Source organism: Seriola aureovittata, chromosome 5 (genome assembly GCF_021018895.1).
Source record: "Seriola aureovittata isolate HTS-2021-v1 ecotype China chromosome 5, ASM2101889v1, whole genome shotgun sequence".
Lineage (NCBI taxonomy): Eukaryota > Metazoa > Chordata > Actinopteri > Carangiformes > Carangidae > Seriola > Seriola aureovittata.
The window spans coordinates 21,364,817-21,377,508 of NC_079368.1; the positions used below are offsets into that span (position 1 = coordinate 21,364,817).

Here is a 12,692-nt window from a genome sequence, read left to right on the forward strand (position 1 = left end):
ACATACATCTAATAGCAGCTGAAAATGATTGAGAAGAAAAGATTGGACCATCCTGAAGTGAAGTGGCCTGCCATGAGTCCTAATCTGAATCCCCTTGAACATCTATGGAAAGAGCTGAAACTCGCAGATGGGAAAAAGGCACCCATCAAACCTGAGAGAACTGGAGCAGTTTGATCAAGGAGATAGGGCTGAGAATTATAGGAGTCTCATTATAAGCTACTAAAAATGAAACGAGTAGCCTAGCTCTGTCCAATTTCCACCACAAAGCAGGTTTTTGAACAGATTAAAAGAACAAGATGTAGCGTGTTGATGAGTCTTAGTGATGCTGGTAGGTGGATTTTTATTACTTTTTGAAGACGTTTGAAGTCAGTGATCTGGCAAACGTAACAGAGCTGAACCTTTTTCAGTGGACCCCACCTTTACATTACTTATCAAAAACTGATGTTGAGATTTAACGCGACCAATGATATTATTTCTTCCTCCAGAGCATCTCAACCCCTATGAAACAATTTTATTCAGCAAACCTTCAGTCTTCCTAGCTTTGAGTGCTCTGTTAATGTTTTAGTTTTAGTTTAGTATTTGAGAAAAATGATACCGATATCCCTGCAGCAGAGTTTTTACAGTTATAAAGACTGGACCTGGCTTTTCTCTCTCTCTCCGCAGAGCTGACTACTGCACTGTCACCACTGCAGAAACTTGTCACTGTCAAGTCAGTAAACATTACACTTGTTCCTTCTTAGGCTGAAACACTGGCTGTGTTTTTCACATTCTGTGCAAGGTGACTACTGCTATCCTCACTGCTATCCACAGCAGAGCGCAGCACATCCATTTTAACTTCCATTATGGGAACTTGTACTGGCTTGGGGCTGTGAAGGTGACAGGAATGGGAATAGAGTGCTCTATGGCAGGCGTTGAATTAGGCGTTAATTGCGAAATTGATTAAGTTATGAAGTACATGAACTGCCCAAATAAAACGACCTCATAGGCTTTTCTCTTTAGTTCATTATTGCGACTAGAATGCAGGAGTACAGGGTCAGGGAAGGTCATGAAAGGTCAGATAGATTTATAAGTCTATGAGGAAATTTGAGCTGTTGACTTGCAAATAAAGGCACATTTGATTTAAGCTTCTTTCTTTTGACTTGAAATGCCTCTTGAGCCATACTTGAAATAAGAACTGAGAAATTGATGCTAGCCTAGTTATGATCTGACATCTAATTCAAGCATAAACCACATTTTTCTTTTAAAGCAGAGCTGCTTTTTGCCCAAAGTCCATGGTAGAAGTCTGATTCTTCATGTTACTGTAATTCAGGTTGTAAATATTCTGATAATACTTTTCCAGGGAGGGACAGCTGTCACCAGAACACTGGCAGAAGATGTATGGCCGCTGCTCGGGAAACGAGGTCTACCATATCCGCTTGTGTGACAGCAAGTTTTTTGGGGAGTACGATGGAAAAAGCTTCACCTACGCTTCCTTCCATGCACATAAGAAGTTAGTAAGACTTTCTCCAGCTCATACTGGGCGCACTATGATAATGTGTTATCTCATTACTATTAGTGTTGAAGTCTTTTGGAGCAAGAACGTTGCCTACCTCCCTTTCCTCGCAGGTATGGTGTGTGTTTGATCGGGGTGAAGAGGGAGGACAACAAGAGCATCCTCCTGAACCCCGGCCCCCGCCATATCATGGCTGCCGCTGACACCTGCTACTACATCAACATCACCAAGGAGGAGAACTCAGCCTTCATCTTCAAACAGGAGGAGAAGCACAGCAAAGGTCTGGCTGTCTCCGGCCTCTACGACGCCCCCTCCAGGCTGCCTGTGCACAGCATCATCGCCAGCATGGGTGAGAGAAAAAGTAGAGAAGCTAGCGAAGGGAGGAAGATGGAAGATAATGTTGGTAGTTGCTTCAAGTTTCAAGGTTGCGGACATTTGATTGGTTGAAAGGGTTTCCTTGTAAGCAGAGAAAATGGATGCTTTGCTGTTAATGTTTTACTCTAAATTGCACTCGAGCTGAGTGTTTCTGAACAGCGCCTGCCTTGGTGATGCTGTACGCTTTCTCTGACTGTTATGCATGAATTTTTTTTTTCTTACATGCTTTTTTAATTTGTCGGCTGACATTATTGTGTTGTGCTTTTTCTTTGACCTGTGAAAGTTGATCAGGCCACTTCATATGGTAAGTTTGTGCATGGCGCATCACTTTTTTTACACTTATTTGCTGCTTCTAAAAAATGTTCACAGTCTATAGTGTTTTATACAGTGTACACGGCACTGATATTTCATTATTGTTAAACTAACGATTTTAAATGATAAATCACATTTTTATATCATTGTATATTTATATCACGTATCTGACATATGTACTGTGCATATATCATGTATCTGATATGATATATGTATTGTATATATATTATACATCATATTACAAACTGCTAATATGATGTTTGAAGTCATGATGTATGAAGTTGACACACACACACACACAATGTCAATACTGTTTGCATGACCTTTGTGGTAGCTTGATATTATAATTACATGATTCAGAAAGCAATACATTTTCTCCTCAAGGTTAAACAGCTCAAGAAGGTGAATGAGGGTGGCTAAGATGCTGAACAAGCTAAACGTGGGCTTTATTACATCCAATATGAAAAGGCATTTTCCAGCAAAGACTTTTGTCTGAGATAAAACGGTTAAGGGTGTGCAAATATTCACTGTTGGCTTAACAACACATGACAGTAAAAGTGTGCTGTGCATGCTATTTCTAAATTGCCTTCCAGTTTCAGGCTCAGTTGTATACACAAAATAATGTCCTGTTATTTTCAGGCACTGTAGCCATAGATCTCCAGAACCCCGATCCCCCCGAGGAGAGCGGCAAACTGACCTTGCCGACGGAAAACGGCGCTGGGAGCCGCAGACCGAGCATTGCACCTGTCCTGGAGATCGCCGACTCCTCTGCCATCCTGCCATGCGACCTGCTCAGCGATCAATCAGAGGATGAGACCAACCAGTCAGATGAGGAGGGCTCTGTAGGGTCAGAGTAAGTGACGTAGCTGTGGATAAAGTGTAAGCTTAGACCTTATTGAGCCATAGAGATTTGGTGTATTGTACAGTATGTCTTGTCATGCGGCAGTAAACAAGTGAAATGTCCTCTTAGTGCAAGTGTCCTGTGCTCTATACGTGATTGATCTCACCTGCCCTCCTCTTCTTCTCAACGCCTCAGTGGTTGTAGGAGGACAGATGGATGGGTTTGGGATAAGCGTGTAATTTGTGTGTCATGCTGTAAGGTTTCAGAGGTGGCAGTGATGGTGTATATGTCATCACAGGGACAGGGTCAGCAATTTTACTCTGGAGGGAGGGTCATGTTGTGTGTCCTTACATAAATCCTCACCCCTCAGAGAGTCAGAGGATTCAGTTTATCTCAGCACTGCGTTCTTCTCTTTTCTCTCTCTCTCTCTGTGGTTTCATTAGACTGAGATAAGTTCCAGATAGATTGGGTGCTTGTGCCTCATAGTTTGTACTCCAGCACATCCAAGTCCATCAGAATAGCAGCTGTTACACCCAGACATCAATGGGTCTCATAATGTTGGACATAACACACTTATTACTGCAACCCATGGCTCTTGGCCAGTTTTTCTTATTGAGGAGTTTTCAGAAGGAGTGATTGGAAAACAACTAAAACCCAAGGTCCCACACTGCCATCGTGTGGTGATCAGGTTGTAGTTGCATCAGTAAACAAAGTCAGAGTCTGTTTTATTGGCAAACTAAAGGGCACTGTGAAACCGATAAGGATAATTGCAGCTGACACGTTACAAATCAGGGGACACACATCCAAATTGACACCCAAAATGAGACACAATTAAAATTAAACTGACTGAAAAAACCTTGGAATTGTTGATGTAGTGATCAGGAATTATACACATCAGCAATTTGAGCAAAACAGCTTCAGCAAAGTGAAAAGAAGAATAATCGTTGCAGTATAATAAAATGATGAGGACAATGTTCCATTCAATATTTCAACATGTGAAAGCTTTTACTTCATTGTGTGTCAGTATGTTTGAAGTTTTGTGGAGAGGTTGGAAACTCTGGTGGATATTTGATACTAAAGTCGATATCTGTGCAATATGTCAGAAGGTTTTTACTCCAGCTCCTTGACTTTGCTTAATCACAATGTTGTTAAAGTTTGATAGGACTTGTTCTCAGATGCATTTCTTGCTTCTTTTCCATCAGTTTTGTGAAGGGATACCCTCCCAACTCGCCCTACATCGGCAGCTCTCCAACCCTGTGCCACCTCCTACCACAGAAAGCTCCATTCTGCTGCCTTCGCCTCGACAAGGTGAGTTCTGCAGGAAAAGACAGAAGAAGAAGAATTTCACCTTTCTGGAAATGTCTCAGCATTTAACAGTTAAAAACCAAAATTGTTAGGAAACATGAAATTAAGCATTACCAGCATTTGGCATGAACTAACCTGTCATGTTCTCTGATGTGTCTGCGAAGAACCTGGCTGACTTCCGGTTGAATTGTGTCTCCATCCAGGGCTGCACACATAACAGCTTTGAGGATGCCAAGGCATACGGCTTCAAGAATAAGCTCATTATAGTGTCTGCAGAGACCGCAGGAAACGGTCTCTACAACTTCATCGTACCTCTGCGCGCTTACTATCGGCCCAGGAAGGAGCTCAACCCCATAGTGCTGCTGCTGGACTACCCGTAAGACTGTTCAACCCTCCCTGCTTGTTGGTTTGTTTTCATCATATGGCAATGTACTGCAAAAGCACCAAAGTATTAATTATCACATCAAAAACTCGAGGAATAGTCTCTTTTATGTAGAAGCTTCTAACGCATACGCTACCTCCACCTATAATCATGTGCATACAATACAATAAAGATGAAACAGCATGCTAATTCGCTACGTGGTTAGCATATTGATTGGCTTAACAACTAATAAAGTCGGCCTTTCTTTGGCCCTTCTTTGCTACATGGATGCCAACATCACTGTACATTAATGTCAACATACATGTAGGTTTTAACAGTAATAGAACCTTTACAATTGTCTCATATTATTTCATTATTTCAGACTTTGATAAAAAATCATCTGGTACTTGAATATGAGGACATGAGCCAGAAGTGGTTGCAGTAGAGTTGGTAATTACAGCTTGAAGAACATACAAGTTAACTTTTGGCCGTGATACAGGATAAAACATTTTTTGCATGATTAATAGAAAGCAGTTCTCCAAGCAGAAAACTGAAAAGAAGTTCAAAAGATGTTTTTTTTTGGGGGGGGGGGGGTCTCTGCTTGGCTGTTTTATGTTGGTGTATATCTGCATTTGTTTGTGGACGTATGTGGATTTCAGAAATTGCTTTCAGTAGAAAATTGGAACTATAGCTTAGGTTTTCTTCTAAGATAAAGAAAAAATTGCTTTTGCATTATTCATAAACAAAAGTTTTCTCTGCATAAAAGCGTATTTGTGTTAGGGCATATATACGCATAGTGTGTGTGTGTGCGTGTGTGTGTTGCAGCAATCCACACTCTTTTGTTGCTCTAATTCACTGTGGGTTTCATTAACCTCAGCCAGATCTCTGCGGTTGCTGAAAAAGATAAACTACAAAGACAGAGAGCCAAGAAAGTGACACCCTCAGGAGTTTCCATAGCAACCACTTAAATCCTCCCATTGCATTGAAGTATTGAGCTTATGTTTACCTCTTGTTGCCTGTAAGCCATCAATTGATCCAATTCAAACAAATCCCTCTGCCCTCATCAACCAAGAAACAAAGAGATTTCAGGAAATTACATCAGCAATATCATAATGTTTCACTGGGGTTTTACAAACATAATTAGTGTGGGATGCTCATTCATGATGTTTCCTGTTTCCTGCAGGCCAGACAACCACTTCTTAGAGGCAATTTGCTGCTTTCCAATGGTGTACTTCATGGCTGGCACTATTGATAAGTATGTATTTGGATTATAAAAACTTCTTCATTTGATTAACTAATTCAAGGATCGTGTTCATCTCAGTGTATATTTTTTTAAAAGCAATAGCTACCAGCAATAGAGATTACTGAACAGCTATGTTAAATTGTAGGACTTTGATTGCAGAATATATTTAATTTCAATTAATCAATAAATGATGTATTTGGTGTTAGAGGATGATAAAGATAAGGCTGCTTTTTAGAATGAAGTTTTGCAGTGATGTTCAAAAATCTCACAATGCAATTCACATTCTTCTAAAATGCATGTCTATGTCTTTTTGTAATGGCTTTCATGTTAAGTGCACACCCAGGACTGGTTTGCACCAGGTTAAGTTTTTTAAGTATCATTTTGCACCCTTAAAATGTAGGAAAGCTTTGCTAGTAAGGACTTCAGTAATGTGTAAATTGGTTGCTAGGAAGCACTGGTTTTGCCATTAAATCATAAAAGTTCAACATAAGTGCCAGAAATAACAGTTTTCGTTGCTTATTATGTAATAAAGTTATTCATATGTACATGAACTTTGTAAATGTAAATGCAACTTTATTTTATTTGTATCTGCATTCATGAAGAAATGGGTTTTATAGTTGGTATTGATGCAGTTTAGATTGAGTGGATAATATAGTAGGATTATGCTAAACTCAAAGATGCTATTTGGTCCTGTAGTCTGGCAGTATTAGCTTATCCAGTTTACATCAATTTTAAACAGCATTTTTGATCAAGTGTCAGGACGTACACATATATTAGCAAACTAGTGTTAGTGTCGCCAGTTATCAGCTACACAACAGTTACACCTGCCAGTTTGCAGATGGAAATAGTTAGTAATATAAGTCTCAATGTTAGTACTACTTTTTGTGGTGCAACCTGTGACCTACTGAGGTTGTTCAGAGTCATTCTAGGAAAGTAGTAGGAAGGTACAAACGTAAACTTAAATAGTTAATGGAATACGTTGAACATAACAGATTGATCTTCTGCCATTCTTATGAAGAGGAGATATTTCCTGACGTGTCATGAAGTAATAACCACTGTTGTTTTCTGAATGGACCAGCCTGGACAACCTGCTGCAGTGTGGTATAATCTACGCAGACAACTTGGTCGTGGTGGACAAAGAGAGCACCATGAGCGCTGAGGAGGACTACATGGCAGACGCCAAGACCATTGTCAACGTCCAGACTATGTTCAGGTAACGGAGATAGAGTTTTACTGTATAGAAATATACAGTAAACAACTAATACTGTCATTGGATGTTTTTTTATGAGCTGGACCTTCAGGTTTTGGATAAAATTTGCACCAGATTCCACTTGATTAACTTCTTCATCTAAGATGTCGGAGAGTAAATGCTTGTTTTTTGGACTTTGCCAGAATGGAGAATGAGCTCATCTCAAAACAAACAAACTGCAGTTGCCAAAGCTCTGAACCTACTCTTTTATTTAACAGCTAAAATGAAAAGCGTTTATCACTGCCACACCAGGTTTTCCCCTCAGCACAGAGCATTTCATTTCTCCTGTGACATCCCTCTCTCTCTGTATCTCCACCCCTCTCAGGTTGTTCCCCAGCCTCAGCATCATCACTGAGCTCACACACCCATCCAACATGAGGTTCATGCAGTTCAGAGCCAAGGACTGCTACTCACTCGCTCTCTCCAAACTGGAGAAGGTAAGTGGTTAAAAGGGGGGTGGGTCTCAAAAGACTAATCAGAGCTGGATTATAGAGGATTATCTGCAGCAGTGAAAATAGAGTCAGCTCAACCTTTCTGTGTCTGAATGGAGAGAATAAAACACAAAAAGAGACACGAGAGAATCTGGTCAAGATGATCAGTAATATCTTGACTTGAATTATGGCCAGGAAGTTACAGTATTCAAACCAACCATAAAAACCTTTTTGAACATGGAGCAAAAGAGCAATAGTTAATCAAACATAAAGAAAAAAGTGATATTTTAACATCTTGTTGCTCTGTTTCTCAAATCCTTTTTGTATTCATTTATTTTTCCAGATAGAGCGTGACAAGGGCTCCAACCTGGCCTTCATGTTCCGGCTGCCGTTTGCTGCAGGCAGGGTGTTCAGTATCAGCATGTTGGATACGCTGCTTTACCAGGTGGGATAACAGACTTCTGGGGTTCACTCTGCAAGAGGTCAAGATAAACATAGACTGAGGGGAATGCACACGTCAGTCAAGTCGTAGAATTTTGTGCTGCTACATTACAGTAGCCCAAAGGCAAGAGCTGAAAAGTCTATAATTGGTTTGTTAACAGCTTCTGGAAATGGATGCTCCATAAAAGGGAAATTGTTGTCATGAAGTGATTCCAGGCGTGCAATGAACAATGCATATTTCTTTAATCGAAATAAGACTTGATTTGCTCAGTATGTGGGGTAGTATACTGTATATACAGTACATAGATGTCTAAAACTAATAGCTGTACAGCTTGTTTTCCGCTGGGTTGGGGTTACTGTAGTTGAAAACATATTCATCGCGGTCACTCTCTCTGTGTTGACAGTCCTTCGTTAAGGACTACATGATCGCTATTGCGAGGCTTCTCCTTGGTCTGGACACCACGCCTGGCTCTGGGTACCTGTGTGTTGTAAGTACAAATGCTCCTGCGTCTAAGCATAGGGATTCGTCAGTTTGAGTAAGTGTGTGTGTTTGATGTGCATCGACTGGGTTTTTGTTGTCTCTCCTCAGATGAAGGTCACAGAGGAGGATCTGTGGATCAGGACTTATGGCAGACTCTTTCAGAAACTTTGTTCCTCCAGCGCTGAGATCCCCATAGGGATCTACCGCACCGAGTCACACATGTTCTCAAGCTCAGAGGCAAGTTCAGTTTGATCATATACTAAAATCCGATACCTGCCTTTGGCCTTGGCCCCGCTGCATCTTTGTTTTCCCTCCATTATTCTTCCTTTAAGGTTTTCTTCTCCTTTCTCACCTACTGCTTATACCTCCATTTCTTTCATTTCCATGTAATTTCCTTCTTCTCCTAAAATGCCTTTCTGTCTTCCTTTCAATTTTTTTCCATTTTGCCTTTATTTATTCCTTCTAATCTTGGCCCTCCTGTTATTCTCCTTCTTTCTGCCAAACTTTTACTGTCCATTCTTTATAGATCTTCTGTTTGCTTCTGTTAAGAATTTGTTTTCACTTTTTATGTCATTTATATGTCAACAGGGAAGGAAATTAACATTTTTGCTTGGATACCACAGTTTTGGTGCTTTTTAGCCAGAGTGATTATCGAAATAGAAATCAGCCTCTCAATAATATTTGGCAGAAATGTGCCTGTGGTGGCTAGTGTTAATTTCCCACTGTTTCTTGGCAATAAAATAGGAAATCCACCATATTTACTATGTCATGTGCCGACATTTGAGGCTTTTAATTTTGTTTGCTTTGGATGCCCCCCATCTTTCATTGCATCTCTTTGTTTGGATGTCTGTCTGTCCTTCTCTTGTTTCAGTGCAAGGGCAGTTATGTACAGGTAAGATCCAAACGTGCTTGTTTTTAATTTGGATATTTCAATCAGCTGTCATCTTTTTCTTAAAGCAGGCAAAGATGAAAAATGCCTTTCTGGCATTTTTCTGGCATTTATCAATATCCAAAGTTCACAACCATCATTATTTGATAATACCGGCTTCTGAAAGTAGCAGCTAAAGAGTCATTAGAGATAGATGTTTGCTTTTAATGTAATACAGACAGGTATCTCTTTAAAAAATGGAACAGAATTAATAGGATCAAGCCTACACAAACATCCAGCATTAACACTGTCACCCTGTTCTCCCAGTCTCAGGTGTCCATCAACGTGGAGCAGGGCGAGGAGCATCGTGAGCGTGGAGAGTCCTGGAAGGAGAAGACGGCCCACAGAAACTCCACCACGAGCAACCAATCGGAGCACCCGCTGCTGAGGAAGAAGAGCATGCAGTGGGCGCGGCGTCTGAGCAGGAAGAGCAACAAACCGTCAAGTCGAGCCGAGCGCATCTCGCAGCAGAGACTCAACCTGTACCGACGCTCCGAGCGACAGGAGCTGTCTGAGCTGGTCAAGAATCGCATGAAGCACCTGGGCCTGCCCACCGTGGGATATGGTGAGTAGAACAGCTGATGGCGTTGTGTTTGCTTTGTTTTGTAGAAGTTGACTTGTGAAGGTTAATTCAATGTAGTAGTTTATGATATATAACTTTATTGTATAACAAGACTAAATACAGTAGAGGTGACTGCTAGTAATTGTTTAATTTTGGATATTTTTCTGTTTTTATTCCATTTATAATTACTTGATGTTAATAAGTCATAATATACCTGAAAATGAATAATAATGCAAATTATGTTTGTTGCAGATTGGAGTCTCTGTTCATTAAACGTTTCTGTAAGGTCACAGCAGGTCTGGTGGCAGAAATAATGTAGTTAGCTGAGGTAAAGCTCAGTGGGTGAAGTCTAACAATCTCAGTTTTAAGAAGAGAAAACCTTGCAAATGTTGGCGGCTCTTTGCATGTTCATGATCATAGCCAGGGAAGGCGCAAGCTGCAAGGTGAGCAGACCAGTAGCTGTAAGCTTGTATGGTTAGGTTGAACTTCCGTTTAGGTCAGTTCTTTATACCTTACTGAGACTACACGCTCTTTTTTTATGTTTTTGTTTTTGCAAATCACTTTGTGATCTCTTGTTTTATTATTGTTATTAGTAGTAATAGTATTATTAGTATTATTACATTAGTATAAAGCTGATACCATCATGCAGCAAAAACTATGAAAATCCCATGTGGCATATACAGTAGAGTTGAGGTTAACTAATCAATTACTTGACGGACAGAAAATTAATTGCAACCATTTTGATAATTAATTATTTGTTTAAGTTACTAAAGCAGAAAACTGGTTCCAGCTTCTCAGTGTGAATACTTGCTGGTTTCTACAGTGTTTTATCATTGTAAATTGAATCTGTTTGAGTTTTAGACTATTGCTATATGTTTTAAAAGGGTGACAGTTATTTCTCTGGAATTTCACAGACTGAACTATTAACTATTAATTGAGGAAATTATTTCCACATGAATAATGACTAGTGAATTAATAATGGAAATAGTTGGTGGCAGCCCTATGATAAGATCTCACTGACAACAGTGGTTATGCAAACCTAAAACTGGCTAGTAGAGCATGTTGAAATGAGTTTACTTCCCCCAGGATGAAGAACAATGTGACTGATTTCAGGCCGCAGGGCTTAGCTTGTTTCAACTGAGGAACATTTGGATCATACCAAAAACCTCTATGATCTTGGAAAGACATCATTAGTATCTGGAGTTGCAGTTAGTAAAACAAGCACCTGAGTTAGCCACTCTTATACTACTTGTCCTTTTTCCTGGGCTCAATTCCACCTTTAGAAAGCCCACTTGGATAATGGGTTATTCTGGGCTTCTATGTGTGCAGTGAACTTTAAATTGTTTAGATTGAGTATACATCTTAGCTCTGATTAGGTTGCTAATCATTGCATTACCTGTATAGGCCTGTATGCCTGACTGTAGTCTGTCTACTTTAAACTTGATAGAGAAGCGTGGAGTGATTCTTTAGCTCCACCCACTGAGGCGTTTCCCGGCCCATTACATTATTTCTGCCATGGGAACAGCGTGTTCAAGAAGTTTATTTAAAACTCCAATCTGTGTCCTAGTCATTCTGTGTTATCATCTCATTTACTATTAAGACATGGTGCTGTGGGTCTTGATAGGACAGATCATTAACACCCCACGTCATCTTCATTAACCTTCAGAGAGCCTCATTTTTCTCACATTACTTTCACACTCATCAAACTCTTCTTCTGTGTGCCATAAATCATACACACCATTCCATAGTCATGATCATACCAACATGTAGATGTGAACACATCATGCATGAAGATGCAGGAGCATTGTTCTCAATTGCATTTGATCAGAGACTGCAATTGCCTGCATTCTTATCTGCTCACTTCTGGACTTTTGTTTCTTTAGTTCTTCTCTCCTCCCAGCTTCATGCGTTAAATAAAAGCAGAATCATGCTCCAGATGTGTTGCACTTGCTAAATATTATGTAACATGTCAATTAAATACGTTTCAGGAAGAACCTCAAAAGCTCAAGATCTTCCTAAGAACCATGAAAGTCAGTGAGGATTTCTGCAACATGTGGCAGATGAATAATTTGGAAGTGATTCTGTGCACACACTAATGCATGGCTTCTTTGCATCGCTCTCACCTTTTCAAGAGTTCTTTTTGAAACTGCAAATGCATTCGCTGCCTGCCTGATCTTTGTTTTCCCTTTTTTCTTGTTTTCCCCCCTTCTTCCTTATGTTCCTCTTCCTCCTTTCTCTCTCTGACTCTTCTATCTTCCCTCCTTTTGGCTTGTAGAGGATGTTTCTAATCTCACTGCGAGCGATGTCATGAATCGAGTAAATCTAGGATATTTGCAAGGTAATTTGTGTGCCGTTTATAACTCATTTACAACATGTGAGTGGTTACGTCCATCCTGTGGAGAAAGAGATTTTGTATTTTCACCAGCATCCATTGAAGAATAGTGCACTGAATTTTTCTGCAGAACTAGAAATACTCACTTGTAGAAAACATTTGTTTCCTTCACACTTTGCCTTATATGTTATGGATACTATACATTTTCTAGTTAATTATAAATGAACACATAAGGACATTGAAGTTAACAGTGAATGCCATTGCTTAGAGTTGCAGGACATTTCAGAGCATCCGTATACAGAGGGAACCAGGCTGTCAGGTTAGCTGGTTGATCACGGT

The 12,692-nt window shown here is 40.1% G+C and overlaps 1 protein-coding gene across 26 annotated transcripts in view; it reads left to right on the plus strand.

Annotated features, from left to right (window-relative positions):
- Positions 1-12,692, plus strand: part of LOC130169216 (potassium channel subfamily T member 1-like) — an 80,334-nt gene that overhangs the window by 47,551 nt on the left and 20,091 nt on the right. For 12 of the 26 annotated variants that reach the window (XM_056375727.1, XM_056375728.1, XM_056375726.1 and 9 more), the window contains 17 exons: positions 1,340-1,489; positions 1,606-1,841; positions 2,151-2,171; positions 2,819-3,032; positions 4,223-4,328; positions 4,529-4,701; positions 5,870-5,941; positions 7,008-7,142; positions 7,504-7,615; positions 7,953-8,054; positions 8,455-8,538; positions 8,640-8,768; positions 9,403-9,423; positions 9,727-10,024; positions 12,010-12,051; positions 12,297-12,359; positions 12,622-12,672. In XM_056375727.1, the coding sequence (XP_056231702.1) occupies positions 1,340-1,489; positions 1,606-1,841; positions 2,151-2,171; positions 2,819-3,032; positions 4,223-4,328; positions 4,529-4,701; positions 5,870-5,941; positions 7,008-7,142; positions 7,504-7,615; positions 7,953-8,054; positions 8,455-8,538; positions 8,640-8,768; positions 9,403-9,423; positions 9,727-10,024; positions 12,010-12,051; positions 12,297-12,359; positions 12,622-12,672 (2,009 nt within the window). The remainder of the gene's footprint in view (positions 1-1,339; positions 1,490-1,605; positions 1,842-2,150; positions 2,172-2,818; positions 3,033-4,222; positions 4,329-4,528; positions 4,702-5,869; positions 5,942-7,007; positions 7,143-7,503; positions 7,616-7,952; positions 8,055-8,454; positions 8,539-8,639; positions 8,769-9,402; positions 9,424-9,726; positions 10,025-12,009; positions 12,052-12,296; positions 12,360-12,621; positions 12,673-12,692) is intronic. The other 14 variants (XM_056375741.1, XM_056375750.1, XM_056375743.1 and 11 more) reach the window with 11 other exon arrangements.